The sequence below is a fragment of the Plectropomus leopardus genome, chromosome 7, assembly GCF_026936395.1.
Source record: "Plectropomus leopardus strain MGB_pleo_1.0 chromosome 7, ASM2693639v1, whole genome shotgun sequence".
Classification (NCBI taxonomy): domain Eukaryota; kingdom Metazoa; phylum Chordata; class Actinopteri; order Perciformes; family Serranidae; genus Plectropomus; species Plectropomus leopardus.
In genome coordinates this window covers 3,009,108-3,029,159 of record NC_142182.1, presented here as the reverse complement: position 1 = coordinate 3,029,159, position 20,052 = coordinate 3,009,108, and the positions used below count along the sequence as shown (strand labels likewise).

Here is a 20,052-nt window from a genome sequence, read left to right as displayed (position 1 = left end):
GACTTCTGATTTATACACAATAACAGGAAATTTCTCTCAAGACAACAAGTGTATCTGAGTGGTGGAAAGTAATATTTACTCAAGCACTGCCCCTGGTACAATTTTAATGTAATTGTACTCTACTTTCTCTCACTCTGCTTTGTTTGTTTCTTCTTTGTTTTTCATTTATCTTCTTTATAAGGACAACATGCATTAATAAACATTTCTGTAAATGTACCAAAGTCTTTTAGCAAGATGTTTTGAAACCTGTAAAATGATAAAATTCACTAACAACGGCAGCAGGATGCCGCAGAGACAGCAACAACAAAAACAGAAACTCAAAGATGGAACACAAGCCAACCCAAGCAACAAGAAACAGCAGAACACCCGTACAAAACAATGGCAGCAACATATAGCTTTTTAACACAAATAGTCATGCATGCAGCTTGACATGAAAACACACAACTAACTATAACACGCAGAGCAGCAATAACAAACTGCAACAGAGAGAAGCAGAGATAAACTACAAGAGTCATAACATAGACAATATGTTCATAAGCATTAAGACACAGGCAGGCCATGCAAGACAATGTTAGGTAGGTTGTCCAAAAAATAGATATATCATACATACCCATGCAAAGCTGGCTGCCTGGCAACGGGCAGAGGACATACGGCGAGTTAGCAGCAGGACAGGAGGAGCACTTCTTACTTTTACTCCACTACATTTTAGAGTCAGATATTTTTACTCCACAATACTTAATTGAAGACCTTATTTACTTTGCAGATTGTGGTTGATAATACAAAACAATTTGACAAATAAATGGTCTGTACTTGTATAGTGTTTTTCTAGTCTTATTGACCACTCAAAGCACTTTCACACTACATTGTCACATTCACCAATTCACACACACATTCACACACACGCTGGTGGCCGAGGCTACCGTACAAGGTGCCACCTGCTACTCAGTAATCATTCACACACACTCGCACTCCAATGATGTGGCATTGGGATCAATTTGGGGTTCAGTATCTAGCCCAACGATACTTCCGCATGTTGCCAGGAGGAGCTGGGAATCGAACCGCTGACCTTCCGAGGACGACCCACTCTACCTCTAACCGCCATTTACGTTCCAGGATGTCGCTACCATGATGTCAACACAATCACATGGTGGGATTATGCTGCACGTGATTATGTTTAGGCAATAAAAGCACAGGTCAACCATCGTCAGACTAAACTGTACACTGAATTCACCTCCCCAGGCTATCTACTGTCCTGTAAAGAGGTTTCTATTCATGGGTGTTTACAAAGTATTTACCATTAAGGAATTTGGTAAGCATGTTTTGCTGTCATCAATATATGACAGTCATGTTCTTATTTATTGCAATTAATTAATATCATGTTTTATAGATGTCTGTTTGAACCTTTTTATTCGACAAAGTGGGGAAAAAAAGTTGGCTGATCTTGAAAAACACTTGAATTTAAGTGTCTGATACTTGTAGACACCCTGGTTTGTACAAGAGTGAATAAACACAAAAAAACATCAAAAACATTCAAAATGTAAATTTCCTTACAGCAGTTATACTTTGTAGTCACTTTAAGGAATAAATGAGCTATAAGATGTTTTGTGTGCATCTTTTCTGTAGAGTTCAGGAAATTCATGTATTTTCCTTCACTGATTTTCAGGTGTTTTTCCCTTTTATTACTTTTCCATTTATCTGTCACCTGCCACCACCTGTTCGCTTCTTTGCTTTTTTTTTTTTTTTTTTTTAAACACAAGGCTATTTTTCTGGTTCTTTATTAGTACGCTGCTGGAAAATATTTATGAAAACCAAAGTGGAAGAGTAATCTACCCTCTGTCTCGCAGCTCATTTCCCAGAGGCGCTCATCAACGCCGCTCACTTTTCTGACGTGGCTTTGATCAGCTGACAGGCCCTCAGTGAGATTTCTGCAGCGCTGCAGTGAGACCTAAATGCTTTTTCAGGTCGTTTCTAAGCCCAGTGTTTTCTTTTACTTCTCCAGGGGAAAGTGGTTCATAAAGGCCCGCTGGTGTGGGTATCTTCTGACAACGCCATCCTGAAGACCGTCATCCAAGGTAACACTAATCTGTCTGTGTGTGTATCAGCTGTTTAGCCTGCACTCTGCATGTCCTGAATTAGTTTTCAGAGCAGGTTGGTGTGATGGTGAGTTCAATGTTGTCGCACTTTAAAGGCTGCTGCTGCTACAAGGAATCAAAGCAGCAACCTGTCTGTCACAGCTGGAAATATTTTCTCAATTTGTTCTTTGGTTGGAATCACCTAACTTAACCAGTGAGGTCTTTTATACGAGCAAAACCTTAATATTGTAAAGTTAGATAAATTCATTTTAATAATTTATTGGAGTTGCTGGCGGACTGCAAAATGCAGAATGACTATTTGTTGCATTATTTGGCACTTTTTCTCACACACACACACACGCATATATATACATTTAAATCAATTTTATTCATACAGTTTTCAATAAAACAAAATTTTACAAGTAAATCCAACAGACATAATACCAAAAAAAAACAAACCAAAAAAGAAAAAAAAGACAGTAGTAACCAAATAATAATAATAACCAAAGAAAAGAAAATGTAGTTATAAACATGTCAAATTATTGACCCAGAGAATCAGAAATGAAGTCAAAGTTACATATTTAATGAACAATTTGGTTCAGTCATTTTTTTTATGAAAATGTTATGTGTGTGTGTGTTAAGCTGTTTAGCTGGTCTGGACTGTAGAAGCAGACGGAGGCCGGTGTGTCTCATTGTTGTCTCGTCTGTGCCCGTCTTATCTGTGAGCAGCCTGATTAAAGAGCCACAGAGAGCAGTGGCTCTTATTGTGGCGGGGCACATGCTTCCTTTTATTCATTCAGACTCTGACACCCGCCTGTGTCTCCCGCTGCTCGATGAGCAGGTCCGCCTCTCCTGTATTGTTGGTCTGCAGACAGTCTGTCAGTGTATGTGCAGTGTTTGCCCTGCTGGTGCATTGTGGGATTCTGTGTTTGATTTGTGATTTATGTTTCTCCTAGTTCTGTTTCTTCTGTTATACTTTTTCTAAAGGTTTTCATAAAATCTGCTGTCAGTCTGATCTGTTGTTGTACCATCAGTAAACAATTTTTCATCTCTGTTACCACAGAGTATTGCTGAGCAGACACTGAACATGTTTCAAATTCAAAATCAAATTCATTTCTAAAGCACATTTAAAAACAGCAACTGTTTACCTAAGTGCTGTAAAAAAAATAAAGAATTGAAAAAACAACCCTATAAAAATAACAGTCGATGGAAAAATAAACTAAACATATACGTATATAAAAGCTATACTCACTGTGAGTTAAAAGCCAGAAAAAAGCATTTTAAGGATGTTTCTCAGTTTTTTGGACATTTCTATGGTTTTTAGGACATTTGTGGGATTTTAGGATGTTTATAGGATTTTAGAATATTTCTCGGATTTTAGGACATTTCCAGGATTTTAAGATATTGCAAGGATTTAAGGATGTTTCTAGGATTTAAGGCTGTTTGTCAGACTTTAGGACGTTTCTTGGATTTTAGGACATTTCTCAGACTATAGGAATTTTCTAAGATTTTAGGATGTTATTTGGATTTAAGAACATGTTGAGGATTTAAGGATGTTTCTAGGATTTAAGGAAGTTTCTAGGATTATATAGATATTTATAGGATTTTAGGATGTTTCTAGGATTTTCGGATAATTTTTGGATTTAAGAACGTTTCTCTGATTTTAGGAAATTTTTTAGGATATTAAGACATTATGGAATTCACTAGGACCTCTGTTAGCGCTGCAGGGGATCCTCCATTGGCCCTTTTTTGATAAACAAGCTCTATTTTGACGCTCTCTGGCAACTTATATATACTGTATATACTAAAAATGCAAAACCAATTCCCAGTGTGAATCTTTTTTTTTTTTGTGAATTAGAAAATGGTTGATGGGCTACCCTGAAAACAATGACAGACTATCTTACTATATGAATAGTTGGTATAGGTTCATAAGTCTTCAATATATTCATAATGTTTTTTTTTAATGTTCATTGAGAGTGCTTTGGATACTTTTCACACATGCACTTTTCATATTGCGTTTATTTATTTATTCTTATGTTCAACGTCTGTTTTGCAGAGGAAGATCCTTCGCCACACTCCTCATCTCAGAACCCATCCATCAATGTCGTCCCTTTGGGAGCGCTGGCCAAGGACTTTAATCAAGCTGTCAATCAAGGGGTAGGTTCACTTGATCACCAAAGATACATGATGGCTACACCTTTGAACAGAAACGTGAAGGTACAGCAGTGATTATTTTTCCTCTTGAAGCAGATGTTATTTACATCAGATAAAAGGGATATAAATATATATGAATCATCACCACATTATACGCAGCACAGATAACTCCTGTGGATGTCTTTATTGCCCTGAAATATGAGTTGTGTATCACATGAATCTATATTTAGAGTGTGGAGGACTGCTGCTGTGACGAAGGGTGGATGGAGAGGATGATGATGATGATGATGATGATGATGATGATGATGATGGTGATGGTGATGGCGTCTTGCTGCTGAATCTAATTTACAGTTTGAGTTATTTTCTGTTTCCTTTTCTCTCTTCTGTGCCACCTAAGTGTGAATGACTCTCGCTGGTGTTACTTTCTTCACCTTCTCAATCAAATCTAACTTTTTTTTTTTTAGATATCCCATAATGCTATGTAGAAGTGCCAGAATAATCAGCGATTTGCTTGCTAAAATTGTGTTTATGTATTTGAAAATTCCCAGAAGTCACTGAATTTTTTAATTAACTAGCTTCCTTATCTATTTGAACCTATACAACGAATAGTTAAATATATACCTACACCCACATACTAAAATTAAATTTCTACATTTGTTTACAGAAAAAGAAAGCTAAAGCAGGCAAAGAATAAGCAGAACTACATCTACTGTAAACACCCCGTGATTGTCAAAGCCCCTCTTCATCCCTGTACCTCGTATTATTATATCATTACCTACTTAGAAAGTAGAAGTGGCTAAAAATAATTCATGCTTTTTCTCCAGACCTGTCACTTCATGTATTTTTGCTCAATAAAACACGAGGATTGACTTAATTTATTAAATTGATTGAATGAGATTGTACCTTTTTAAAGGGTTCAATGAAGAACATTTTTTTAATAATATAAATATTCATGTGATGCTGATTATGATGTTTTCATTAAAAAACGAGGCCTGGCTGCGCTGAAGGCATGTCAGTGGAGATTGTATTTTCTCGATCATAAAGCCCGTGATTTGAATGAGGTAATGAGCCGAGTGATTCATGTGATTTGTGTATGAATATAACATTATTCTGTAGGATGAGATGAATTAATTTACATATAGTGTGTTTGAAGAAACTAAACTGATAATCCTCTGATGGTTTGACATAACTGAATTTCGTTTGCTCTGATATAAAATAGGGAATAGTCTTTACTAGCAGTTTATCCAGATTATCTAAACTATTTATTATGACCCTGCGCCAGTGAATTTTAACCATTAAAATGCCAGGTTTTTGTCACAATGTCACTATGTTTTTAGATGAAAATCACAAAAAGATGAATTATTTTCAGTATACTACATGCAAAGTAGATTATTTTTATGATCACAGCCTCCAATATGTCAATGACTGAGCACCTAGTGGAAATAGGACATATTTTCTCCACATGCCAAATATGGTAAAAAATTATGCCATCACGGTATGAATGTCAAAATTTTGTTTATAGCTAAGTTGGAAATTCCAAGATGAAACAAATATATCAGTCTTGCCCAAAGTTTTGCCATATGCATGAACACAGCCGAAATCCTACTTAAAAAAAAAAAGAAGAAGAAAAAGCGTGTAAAATGCACCAAACAGTCACTAAGGGTTAAACGTTAGTGTTTGTTTTCCCGTATTTTTAAAAAGCCAAATGCTTCCTTCTGCAGCTGCTTCATATTAAAAGCCTTCAACTGGCTTTTATTTTGACGCAGCCACAGGAAACACAATATATTTGTCCCCAGTAGCTCTTAAGTAGCTGCTCCAGAGGTGATTGCTGCCTCCAGATTTTGGGACCTGCTGTATTACACCTTGCTCGCTTTCACCACGGTAACTGAGGGTGTCACGAAATCAACCAGAACTGAAACCTTGAGGAATGTTTTGCTTCAAACAGTCTATGATCCATGTGGCCGTCATGTTTCGGGGCTTTGTGTGTGACAACTCACCTCCTGCAGTCCATTAACTTCACAAACAAAGTGACTCTGAATCTTCGTTTCCTCTCAGTCCTCTCTGATACTGTCACATGTGATGTTGTTTACAGAGTCTTTTCTTTTTTTTGACCTGGACGGGGACGATGAACACATCAGGGATAATCCCCCCGTCAGCAGCTTCTCAGTGTGTTTTTGGTTCCCCTGCAGCAGCATCTTGATGGAACTCAAAGCGCCGCAAAGCTGGTTGAAGGCAGGAAGTCATCAGAGCTGGAGCCGCTGTGCTCGGCTGCAGATCACAGAGGTCTTGTCAGGCTGTGTGTCTCTGTAACGTGATTATTCAGACTATCTGCCGTCCCTTTGTCAGCCCTCAGCGCAGACTTTTAAGCTGTCTCAGGGGCAGCCGACACGCCTAACAAAAGACAATCTCCACTTTTCACACCAGCTTATCAACGGCGGCTTGTTGTGACGTCTTACTTAACGTCTCCAAGGATGCAACATCTGCAGCTTCAATCTGTCCTCCCTCTGGGAAAAAGGATGTATATTTATCTCTCTCTTTGCTCTCAGTTTTAATCCCCGATTTCTTGGCTTGTTGTTTGTCATGTGTTTTCCTGCAGGATGTGGTCGTGGCCTCTGGCTTCACGGTGAGAAAATCTCCCACATTTAGTAAAGACAAGCTGCACCCCTGTAACCTGCTGCTGTCGGGAGACGGCGCCTGCGTCTATGTGAGGACTTTTATAAATCTGAGTAATATGTGTGGTGCTGTATGTATGTATGCATCATAAAAAGTTCAGTTGCACTATCAATCAGTCAGACTTTTTGTATAGCACTTTTCATACAACACTATGGTTAAAACCAATAAATAGAAAGATGATAAATAAATAAATAAATACTCAAAGTCATAAGGTGTATTTCAATTTGCTCAATTTGACGATAAATGGAAACCCACCTTGATTTTGTCTAGTTTTTTTGTAATGGTAGATACTTGATTTTAGCACAAATTCATAAAGTAATTTTAACGTTAACTTCAGTTTATTTTAAAGTGCACTCACCTCGAAGGCCTTTAGCACATTTTACAGTTTGCAGAACTTGACATCAGGCATGAGAGCAACACATGCACGCAAAAGACAAAACACAATCAAAAGTCCCTGATGTTTTGCATGTTGTAGTCCATCAGCTCCAAAATTTAAAAGCCTGTTGGCGCCTGAACCCTGACACCCAGAATCATGATCAGGTGGCTCAGTGAGGTTTTGACCCCAGGCACACATTTACTGCTCATCCTCTCTGTCTGAACTAATGCGTCACAGCTTTGTTAGCTTTGTCTGTGTGTGTTTCTGTTTAAAGGGTCTTGGTGAGGTTATTCCTGCATTTTGAGGACATTTTGGACGGACTGTTTGAAGGTTAAGACTTTATTTTAGGGTTTAGGTTAATATTAAGTTCAGGTTGGGGTTAGACATTGAATTCTGATGTCAGCTGGAGAATGCATTATATTATTTAGAGTCCTCACAGGTATACAAAGACGCGTGCGTGCGTGCGTGCGTGCGTTCGTGCGTGCGTGACCTGTAAATGGAACATGACTCATCTTGTAGTGTGTCTCACTCTGCGTCAGACAGACAACCACAGTAACTCCACCTGCAGACGAGTCTCTGTTTACCTGCTGATGAGTCTCACGTCCTCCTCTTGTCTTACCTGCAGGCTCAGCTGTCACTGCATTAACAACACAAACAGCTGACACAAACTCACCTGTTCATTTTTGGACGTATCCACAGGACACATGCAATCTTAAAAACTTAATTTCCAGTTTGTTTAGGGTTTATACATTTAGATTTTTTATTTTGGGTAGCCAATATTTAAAAAGAATGCTCAATTTGGATCTAAAAATTCAAGTCCAAAATTTGTAAAGTTATTTTTATGTGAGACAGTAGAGAGGTCCACGGGTCAAATCTGGCCCTCGATAGGGTAATGGGTGGCCCCCTTACCATTTTCTAATTCACATCAAAGTAAAAGGGATTCACTCTGAGAATTAAATAAAAGTGCCAGTGAAGGATCAAGTGCACCCCCTGACAGAGGTCCCAGATAAACCCTTAATATCCTAAAACTCTAGAAACATCCTAAAATCTAAGAAATTTCCTCAATCTTCCTAAAATGCAAGAATTGCCCTAAAATACAAGAAGCATCTTATAATCCTGGAACTTTCTTAAGTCCTAGAAGTGTCCAAAAATCTAAGTAATGTACAAAAAATCCAAGAAATGTCCTAAATTCCTAGTAATCCTAGAATCTTCCTAAAGTCCTAGAAATGTCAGAAAATCTGAGAAATGTCCTAAAATACAGAAAAAGTACTAAAGTCCTAGAAATGCTCTGAAATGAAAATGGTCCCCAAGTATCCCTCACTGTAGATATTTAGATATTATTCCATTCTTCTCACTTCTTCACTCATCCTGTCATTTTGTGTCTTTTCTTCAGCTGCATTGTGTCTCCTGTGACGTCTGTACCTGTAAAATCACATCACTGTAACGTCTCCTCTGTCTCCGTTCTTCAGGTGTCCCGCCCGCTGCCTCCTCCTGATCCCAGATCCCCGTCGGCCGTCAAGAGGAGCTCAGCGCTCTCTGCTGAGGTCAGAGTCAGAGACCTGTTAGCCGAAGAGGCTGCTGTGTGTGTGTCTGTGTGTGTGTGTCTGTGTGTGTGTGTCTGTGTGTGTGTGTGTGTGTGTGTGTGTGTGTGTGTGTGTGTGTGTGCGTGCGCGTGCGTGCGCGTGCGCGTTGCTATCGTTGTTGGGCTCATGTAAATGTCGGCACGCTTCATGTCAGCTGACGGCCTCCACGGCTGGATCAGACCTCCGTGTCTCTGTGGTGATGATGTGGAGAGGATGATTGTCACTGTCTGATGAAAGTGTCTTAAAATCTTTAGACTTCAGTAACTGCTCTGAGTTTCCCGTCGGTTCAGACATTCGTCACACAACAAGTAGAAGGTGAGCAACTCTTTTAGAGCAGCGTATAAGAGGAGGTCCACTGCAGGAAAAATGTAAAGTTGAGATGTTTCAGAAAAGAAGTTATTATATTTTTAGAATATAGAAAGCATACTCATACAACGGTCCGTATATCTTACATTTTTCAAGTTTTATTATTTACTAATAAAATTGACAATCAGACAGCACAACAAGAGTTTTTACCTTATGCAACCCATCAAGCTCTTTCAAAAAGCCAGCAAGTGAACCAGCAAGAAACAGAAAAACTACATAAGCAAACAACAGCAAAAATAGCAACAGCAGCAGCACCTACAAAAACAAACCAACAACAAACAAATAGATACACATTTAAATTAATAAAATAAATAAATAAATAGCAATAAATAAATAAAAGGAGGGGTTAGTTTTACAGATCATAAACTCATGATTTAACTGTATTAAGTGAGTATATGTGCATGAGTCTGACTGCATACTTTATCAAAGTATAGAGTTTTTAAGTGGAAACTATTTCATCTGTTGTCTTTAGGACATGGTTTCTAAAAAAGGTTACTTTGAGTTATACCCATCTACTGACCCTGTATTCAAAGAAATTAGTTATTTTTTCAAGTTTAGCCTTTTTTTAAACAGTGCATCAGTCCAGTCTTGAAAGTTTGGATCACCGCTTTCTCTCCATTTACAAAAAATCTACTTTTTAACATCAACAAAAGCTGCTCACATGTAATTATGCAGTTTGTTATGTTTTTGGTTAGATAATCTTCGCAGAAGCTCTGTTATACAGAGTACATGCTCAGACTGAGTACAAACTTTGGTGTGACTTTATATATCTTACATAAAAGCGCCCCTACCTGTTAGATTAGGTTCATGAAAAGAATCATGCTTTTGCGTTACATTACATACTTAGAGAGAAAAATGACCCCAAAATTAGCAAGTAAATAGTAGTATAAGAAAATTACCTGAAAATTAGCACAAACAAAAGAAAGTTAAAAAAACAACAATATAGAGTGACCAGGGAAAAAGTGCTGGTAAATATAACCATGAATATAGTTTTCTGGACATTTTGCCCCAGCTTTTTTAATTTTTAATTTTGATTTTGATTTTGATTTTAATTTTTATTTTAATTGACTAATTCCTTTCAATTTGCAGGACGTTTCTTGGCATGTTGCTAACAGACTTTTCCCCATTTTTTTAAATTAAACCAATTTGCTCCAGGTTCAGGAGTTTAAATACCTGTGAAAGGCGTCTAAACTCAACACAAGAAAAGTGATCAATCCATTTTGCAAAGGGTTAACATAAGGTGAAAACATAACACGACGTACGTATGTAACGTAAAATAAGTCAACATTGATCTCCTCCTTCAGTCCCGTCATATGACAGAGCAGCATCACGTGATTACAGCCTCCTGCCTGCCGAGTACTTGGGTTATGTACAAATCCCAGCACAGTACTTTCTGTAGGATCAGTACGAACAGTGATGAGAACAGCCGGAAGAAAGCTGTTGCATCACAGAAAAAGTCTTCAAGAACAAAATGTTCAGTGTTGTGATTAGATTGCGTGTACATATTTTAGCTTTTCCCCACAGTCCAAGGACAGGCGGCTTTTATAATTTAAGGAATAAAATGAAACGCTTCATCTCCTCAGTGAATTTTAAGCAAAATTGCAAAACTAAAGTCTGATTAAAGCTGGACTGACTGTCAGCCTGCAGAGACGCATCAGAACGAATATGGAAGCCGGCTGTAAAGACACTACAGAGACAATCTGCCGCCTCCGTTAAAGATATAATAATATAACAAATCATAGATATGCACAGCTTTACAGCCACAGGAAATAAAATATTAAGCCAATGACAGATCAATAATACAGAGTAACATTGAGGTGGATCTATGCTTAACATTTTTAGACCAGAATATATTAACACACAGAGAATGAGAATAAATAAAAGAGATTCAATATTTTCAGAAGCCTCTGATCAAAGATTAAACGCTCCGTTGCAAAGCAGGTTCTGACTCTCTAAGTTTGATCAGCGCCGTGGAACAAATGCTGGTAAAAATACATTTTTGGACAGACTGCCTCTCTCTGGTTTTCTCTTTTTTTAATTTTTTATGAGCGTCTGTTCGTTTTTCAGATCTTCATTATCCTCCTCCGAAAATCACATCTGACTGAGGAAACATTAAAGAGACGCAGGAAGTTGGGAAACTATTGGTTTCTGTGATCAGTCGCTTCTTATGCTTTTAACATTTATCAGATATGACATTTGTTTAGTTAAATGCCAAGATTATAAAATCTGTCAGTCTCAGAAAACATGATTATTAGTTATTCAACGTTTGAAACATCCGTGGTGTCCTCAGTCTGTCTTCAGCACGATGATGATGAGATTCAGAGGCTCCTCAGTCGCCTCACTGTTCACACACACACACACACTCCCTTGGCGAAGAGAATCTCAATAGGACTATTCCTGGTTAAATAAAGGTTAAATAAAATAAAATGAGAAATAAAATGTTTGTCAGCTCTCAGCTCAGTTATACACATTGTTAAAAAACTGTGATGATGGATAACACTCTGAAGTTTTATTTTAGATATTATCCAGAGTTTTAAAGGTGCCATTTCTCAGTAATGAATAAGGATGAAAGTGTTCTCTAATGTAATACATGCTAAAATTAATGTGTTAACAGTAAAATGCAGCATAGCGAGGTAACATGGGTCACTGATGCGTCATTGAAACTCTTTCTGTTGTTTTTTTTTTCACTGCCTTCTCAGCAAACCTATTTTTAAATTGGATTTTATATCATTTTAAATAATCTGTCTATCTTTGCACCTCATGTTTGCATTTTTGCTATTTTTATGATGATTTTTATTTTAAAATTCTTAAATCATTTAGTAATTAATTTAACCTTTTATAGATTATCTCTTTACTCTTTAATAGTAAATCATTATCCTTTATTATGTTTTTAATTTTATTGCTCTATAGAGCACCTTGAATTGCCCCGTTGTACGAGAAGTGCTATACAAATAAAGCTGCCTTGTCTCCTCAGGTTTCCAGGACAACCAAGGCTCCAAAATACACGTACTGCCGACTGAGTGACCTGACGGTCGGATCTACGGTCAACGTGTACGGAGTTGTAGTCTTCTTCAAACAGCCGTTCAGGAGCCGCGGCACAGGTCAGTAAGGACAAAAAAAATTATATAAACATTAAGTGCATGTGTGTTGGAAGAAAACCTGAAAACGGTAAAGAGACTCACAGTCTGCAATTATGTTAACACATCTACTTAGACATAGATATGCTTTAAATAAACACAACCTCTTTTACAAATTCAATGTAACTTTTGACATTAAGGTGCAAGATATTTAGTCATCTCATCACCAAAGTTCCTACAGTTGATCTTGTATTCATGTTTACCTGAAATGTATGAGTGTAAGAGCAGCTGCTGAGATTTCAAGACAAAAGTCATAGTGTCATGAAAATAAAGCAGATTTTGAAAATATTTTTTATTTTAAATTTTCAGGGTAAACAATTACCGTTACAAAAAAGTCATGGAAAAAAGTTAGTAAATTTACAACAAAGCTGTGTATGTATATACCTATCTATATCTATATCTCTTGCTCTATCTCTCCATCTCTCTCTCTTTCTATATATATATATATATATATATATATATAAAACAAAATATGATTTAATGAGACTACAATTGCACTGCAGTGTCTTAATATTGCGTTGTTAATATAAAGTTGCTATTTCACAAAAGAGCAATAATTTCATTACAATAAAGTAAAAACTTTCCATAAAAAGTGAAGAGCTATATTTTTATTTTTATTAGACGGAGAAAGTTGGTATTATTATTATTATTATTATGAATAATAATAATAGTAAAAGACAAAAATAAAATGAAATAAATAAATAATATTAATATGTTTTTTAAACATACTTGTGATAGAATATGCATCATGTGCCTGAAATTCTAAAACTTTATCTTTGTGTAAAAGTGTAACAACTTTGTCCTGTGGAGCTTTGGAGAAGTTCCTGTTTTAAAAGGAGTTAAACGGTAAAAAAGTTTGAACCTTTTCAGCACCACGGACAGAGACGCTAAGCTGCTCAGCAGCTGTGTTGCAGATTTCTTTAGAGTCGTGTTTAAAAATGTAAGCAAGATTGATCGTTATTGGTAAAAGAGCCCCAAACACATAAAACCACATCTCCTCCTCTGAGACAGAAGAAGCGATATAAGCTGGATCAGTGCTGAGTGAGAGCAGAAAGTTTTATTTAGATGGAAGTGTCTCAGATTATTTCTATAACGCACTCAGAAAGGTGTAGAGGAGTATTTTATGTGTTGATGCTCCAACTTTCAGACTTTGAACCAGCTGCTCAGCACTCGTCAACATCACACAGAAAGCTGCACCAAAATAATCCACTGAACCTCTGGAATAATGTTCAGTGACTTACTTCATTTCCCTGTTAACACACTGCAGCTGATATCAGCGGAGGTTAACACTCAGATGACAGAGTGTCAGAATGACGAAAGGGGCTTTGGAAATGGTGATAAGATAAAAAATATGAGACCATTCAGTTGGAGCTGACCTGCAGCCCTGCAGCACAGGGGGATTGTGTGCGTGTGTGCGTGTGTGTGTTTATTGTCTTTTTGTTTTCTGAGAGATGATAAAGAAAAAAGCACCATCAAGGCTGGAAACTGTCCAAACTTTGTCATCATATTTGTGGATCCTTTAGGCGTCTTTTAATGTAAACAGAAATAATAGAAAAATCCATCTGATAAGACATCGGAGGAACACACACACACACACACACACACACACACACACACACACACACACACACACACACACACACACACACACACACAACGATAGATACACGGACATATTCACACCAGTCTGCCTCGCAGGTTGTACAGTGTAGACTGCTGCTGTAAGTCTGCTGTTGGTTGTTGATTTCACACAAAATTATCCAAATTTGTTAAATTTCTATCAACAACATGGAGACATAAGGCTGTGAGCAACCAGGTATGGAATGTTCTACAAATTGCAATAGATTTAGAGAAGTATTTGTTAAAAATGCTATGGGAAAATGTCAAGGTAAATTATATTTTTGAGGAAAATAATGACATTTAAAATTATTTTACAGAATTATTTTAATTTTTTAAGCAGTTTTATTCTTGTCAGGTCCTTGTTTGTATTTTTTTTTTTGTTTTTTTACTGTCCATTTTTAGTTATGCTGCTTGTCAGTGGATGCAGTTTTATCAGGAGAGATGACGTTTGCGTCCTTGTTACTGATGCTACTTTCGTGTTTCATGTTCCCGCAGACCTCTGCTCCAGCCTGAAGATCACCGATCAGTCCAACCAGAACATCAGCGTCACCATCTTCGTTGAGAAACTGGAGGACCATCCCAAAATCTTTCAGATCGGAGACATCATTCGCATGCACAGAGTCAAGGTCCAGATTACAGACTGCTTGTTTTAGTAACTATATCTTGTGTTACTGCATTAAATGTTTACATGTTGTTGTTTTTTTTAAGTTTAAGGGCAATATTTTTGTTAGTATGAGACTACATTGATTTAGGAGATCAGTGATGAATGATTCCATGTTTTCCTGCACAGACTAAATTCTACAATGACTCCCTCACGCTGATCAACACCTTCAGTTCCTCTGTGGTGACGTTTGATGGGGCGGAGGGCGCGCCTATAGAGCCGCGAACCTCTAGCCGCTCCTTCCACCTGGACCAGGGGGACCATCAGATTGTAGAGGAGCTGCGATCCTGGGCCGCCAGCCAGGCTCTTGTCCCGTCGGTTCCCTCGACCCCTCTGTCTGCCGTTCAGCCCAAAGCTTACTTCGACCTGACCTGCCAGCTGCTGGCCAAAGCTCCCATCGACACCACCTGCACCGTGCTGCGGGTAAGAAAGCTTCAGACACTGAAACAGATAAACTGCAGCACTCACTAACGAGAATTACTTAATTAGCCTAATTTCTTTAGGCTAATGAGACAGATTGTGATATCAGTTTTTATTATGGGGCTGCATTTTGCACTGGAAGAATGACACCAAATTTGGCTCAAAGGTCGAGTCCCATGCTTAACTTCCTCAACGGGAATTAAGAGCCAATAGTCCTGATGGTGCTGCAGCAACCGTTTAAAGTTCAAACTTTTAAAAAAATCCTAAAAAATCACCTGTATGGCTTTCAGCTTTCACTAAACTGTAGGCCCAATTATGAGGCCGCCTTTATACGTTCCATATGATGAAGCCCATCACTCTTCACTAAGAAATAATGAGACAACATCACATCAGTGGGGAGAAAACAACAAAAGAAGATAAAGAGAGATGAAAAAATTAATGAATAAATAAAGGTGACATCACATAGAAACAAGTGAGTTATAAGAAGTGATTTAAAAGATGCCCCCAATTCTGCGAGTCTTATCTTCTCAGGCAGTTGGTTTATTGTCTGTGTTAACCCTTTGAAACCTGAGCAAATTGGCTGGATTTCTATCAAAAACATGGAAAGAGGGCAATGAGCAACTTCAGAGGACATGGCCCAAAAATCATTTAAAAAATATTTTAAATATTTACAAGAAAATCACCTAAAGAAAAACAAAAAATGAAAATAAAAATCAAAAACAGAAAAGAAAATGTACAAAAAAAACATAACACGTTGGAAATAAGGATTTATGTATTTTATTATATTTTTAATATAACTTTAAATACAAAATCATTTTATTTATAAATATGGTTTTTAAAGAGTTTCCAATATTTTCTGGATATTTTTCCAATAATCCTCCCCTCTTTTTTTTTATTCTTAGATATTTTTATTGTCACGTTTTTGCAATTTTCTTGCAAAGTTGGAACACCCCCCCCCCTTTGTTTTAGAAGGAAATCAAACCAATGTGCTCAGGTGTCAAAGGGTTTATAGCTTGTTTAAGGCGTCTGCATGCAGCACAAGAAAAGTGATGTTGATCCACGTTTCACAAAGCACACGCGCGCTTTGCAAATAAAGCTGATTCAGATGAAGCTTTTGGGAAAATAAGCAGTTTGCAGAACATCACAGTGAAGTGAGGGCACACATCTGAACTGTCATTTTTAATATCTAGCAATAAAAAGACTCGTCAGGATCTGTCTGCTCAGCAGGTGATGGGCGGATCGATAAAAGCGAACCTTCAGAGCTGTTACAAGTTGTGAAAAGTGGAGGCAAATGGCTCCATCAGTTTCACACAGAAAAATGTAAAAAAGAAATCCCCCCGGGCCTCGCCGCGGGGATTTGGTTTCAGAAGTAGATCTGAGGCTGAAGTTTACCTTCAGCGTGTGATGTTACCTGCTAATAAACAACAGAAAGTTCCCACGTGTTCACGCCGCAGCATCACCGTCACCAGGAAGCTTCCCTGGAGGCTGTTTACTGTCAGCTTAACTCTATTTGTTCTCCCTGTCTTTTTTTTATCACCCGCAGTCACCTGCTCTTTTTCTTCTCAATGTTGATGTGACTTGTTGTCTTTTTAGGAAGCCGCGTTCTGTCTCGTCTCTTTTAAAAACTCGAACCTGCTTTGATTTGATGACTGAAGTCGTTGATATTGTGCGTGTCCCTGTGGAATAATGGAGTTATTTGCCTTCAGTCTGTCTCGCACCAAACCGCGGCCTCAGTGGGAGGCGGCCTCGTGTATTTTATCTCATGTCCTGAGCTGTTTCACCAGCCACCTCCAGTTTTCAGAACAGAAACGAGGCTGTAAGTGATGGCTGGTTTCCTGCCAGTAAGGCTGATAGAGGAGATAAATTTGAACAGGGTTTGGCAGCGACTGCTGGTGTGCTGCCAGTCGGCTCTTACTGGTTTCTGAAGCTGCTCTGAGGGTGCTGCAGCCTGCTGTTACACAACAACACAGGCGAGCAGGAGAGGATCTTCCCCAAATCAAAACACTTTATTAGACGGACAATAGATTTTTACACCTTTCTGCAAGCACCTGAGGTCATCAAGTGAGAGTTTGTGAAGCAGTCTTTGCTCACAGTTAGGGGTCGACAGATCTTATTTTATATATTTTTTTGTTGGGGTTATCAATTCATCAGAACATTACAAGCAAGTGAAATGGTCAGGCTTAGTACAAAGAAACAAACACACAAAACAACAAAAGCAAGAAATTCAATGAGAGAGAAAAAATATATATATATATAAAGAGAGAGAGAGATAACAATGAGATAACAATTTCAATCTTCACTTTAACCTTTTGCGACCTGAGTAAATTGGCTTGATGTCTTTCAAAAACATAGATAAAAGGCCCTGAAATGACATGAAAATTAGAAAATAAAGAATAAGACATATAAAAGAAAATAACCTGAAAAAGTGCATAAAAATAATAAATCTGGATAATAATTTTAAATATGTAATTATGATAATTGTAACATTTTTTGACCATTTTCCCCTAGCTTCTCAACAATAACAATTTTCCAAATCTCCAAATTTCTTACAGTTTGCAGAACAGTTCTTGCCAAGTTGCCTTTTTTAGCCCATGTTTTCAAAAGAGAGCAAACCAATGCGCTCAGGTGTCGAAGGTTTAAATACTTGTGAAGGTGTCAGCAAAAGAAATGATGTCAATCCCTGTTTCAAAGGGTTAATTAATAATAGACTAAACTTTATGAGCCTCACTCGTCCTTGCTTATGATTACAACACAAACCAAGCCGGGGAATATCTTTGTACTGCGTGCACTTAGGCCTGTCACCATAATTTAATCATCAATTTAGGGCACAATAAAATAACAGTGTCCTGCCCTGATTGACATTCTGCGTCTCATCGTCTTTGTCATGTTTTTGTGTTTTTTTTCCAGGTGTGGGACGGGACCAGGTGTCCCCACACTCTGCTGAAGGTGATAGTCGAGCCGAATGTCACAGAGGGACTGTCCTACTCCAGTCAGCGAGAGAGCCTCATCGCCAACGTCCTCATCTACGACAACCACGTGGAGTCGGCCCAGCAGCTGAAGGTCAGAGCAAAACTTTTACTACAGCTGATGGTTAAAATTACGATAATTTTCTTAAATCTTGAGACCATGAATACCTGGGCGAGCGCTTTATTGGCACATTTTGCATCAGAAATGTAATTCCGAATTCTCAGAGCCACGTCCTCCTCCTCCTGCTTCTCCTCCTTATCTTCTGTTAACCCTTTGAAACCTGGATCAATGTTTTTGTGCTGCGTCCGAACACCTTTCACAAGCTAGTTACCCCTCTGAAACCTGAGCATATTCAAATTTTTCTAGAACAACTTGGTGAGAAATCTCCCAAAACTTTCAAGGTGACAAGAAAATGACCAAAAAAATGTAATTAAAAAAGAAGAGTAAATTATTGAAAAATTACCCCAAATTGTTGAGAAAACTTTATTTAGAATTGTTATGATTAAACGTTTTAAGTTATGTTTATCATTTTCTGATTTTCTTTTTTTTTTCAATTTTTAGCACCTTTTATATCATTTTCTTCCTTTTTTTTTGTATTTTCTTGGAATATTCTTGTAACTTTTTACTAATTTCTGGCTAATTTTGGGGGCCATGTCTTGTCAAGCTCTTCATTGCCTTCTCCCCATGCTTTTTGAACCAGGACCTCCCTAGAAACCACTGCCACTGTCTCACTCTAAATCTTATAGCATCATTTCATTGGTTTGCGTGAAGCATCAGAAACTCAAGGATTTCACTACCTTCTTTGTTTGGTGTGAACGTCCTGCATCTAAATCCAGAAATCGTGTAGAAGTACTTTTATAGACGTGCCATAAGCCTGGAAATAAAGTGTGTATAAACAAACAGATGAAAGTATTGGAGGAACAAAGCGCACAGCCTCAGCCAACATTTGTGGTAAATAAAGGATCACAACAGGTCGCGTGTTTGCGGAGCTTTGTGAGATTACAGAGAAAGACGGAGGATTGTTCCTGATGTAACCTACTAACTTCACACAGATTTATCAGACAGAATAGGAATCATAACCGTGTTAGTTTTTCTGTTGGATGTTTGTTTGGGACCAGCTGGAATGATGGATGATGGCTGGTGGAGATCCGTAAATGTTCAGAGGTTTGTTTCTGTGCTGAGTTTAATGTGTGCTTGGATAGAGTCGGCTTGAACTGAGAGGATATGTGTTTCGATGACAATGATGTGATGTCTGTGTACAACGAAAAGAAAAGCAAAAAGATCCTGAAGAAAAGTGTTATGAGCGAGGAGTCTGTAAGTGTATCCCGTTTCTCTTGACCTTGTCTTTTCTCGCCGTAGAGTACAGTATTGAACTGTAACCCTGTTTAACATTTCTTTCAGTCTCTGTTTTCCAAAACAAACCAGTTTGTTCTCTGCAGCCCGGAGCGCCTGGGGCTCACCTCAGATCAAACTCCACACAGTAATCACTGTGGATTTTGGAAAAGGATGCAATCTGAGATCTTAGTTTGCTAATTTCCATCTCTTTCTCGCTCTTTCTCTCACTCTCGCACGCTCCATAGTTTAAAAAAACTCTAAAATGAACTTAAAACTTGAGCTTTGATCCTCCTTGCTCTCCTTATCAGCGCTGCAGACAGCATCTCATTAACATACAGCCGTGGAGCTCTAACTCCTCATAGATCTTTTTTTTTAACTTCATGGGACGACACATGAAGAAGTTACAATTTGATTTCAAAATGTTGTCATTTAGCACCCGTGGTGCTTTATTTCAGTTTTTCCCCAATCAGACGGGGTGGAAACAAACCAACAATGTTTTCAGATGATCTCAACCACTTCATTTAGGTGTTTTTTTTTTTTTTTAAATAGCAATTTTATTTGTGTATTTGTTTATTTGTAAAAAATAATATTAATAATAATGTTTATTCATATAGCACTTTTCAAGCTTAAGAACAAAGTGCTTCCCAAAGATAAAGGGTTACAAAATAAAATAAATATGGGACACCCA

The 20,052-nt window shown here is 37.8% G+C and overlaps 1 protein-coding gene across 3 annotated transcripts in view; it reads left to right on the top strand.

Annotated features, from left to right (window-relative positions):
- The window catches only part of pot1 (protection of telomeres 1 homolog), a 68,779-nt gene that overhangs the window by 20,254 nt on the left and 28,473 nt on the right, over positions 1-20,052 (top strand). For all 3 annotated transcript variants that reach the window (XR_015776937.1, XM_088079655.1, XM_088079654.1), the window contains exons 4-11: positions 2,000-2,072; positions 4,129-4,229; positions 6,823-6,930; positions 8,745-8,819; positions 12,199-12,325; positions 14,477-14,607; positions 14,772-15,065; positions 17,970-18,122. Coding sequence is in view for 2 of the 3 variants with exons in the window: in XM_088079655.1 (XP_087935781.1) it covers positions 2,000-2,072; positions 4,129-4,229; positions 6,823-6,930; positions 8,745-8,819; positions 12,199-12,325; positions 14,477-14,607; positions 14,772-15,065; positions 17,970-18,122 (1,062 nt within the window). In the remaining variant the exon portion in view is untranslated. The remainder of the gene's footprint in view (positions 1-1,999; positions 2,073-4,128; positions 4,230-6,822; positions 6,931-8,744; positions 8,820-12,198; positions 12,326-14,476; positions 14,608-14,771; positions 15,066-17,969; positions 18,123-20,052) is intronic.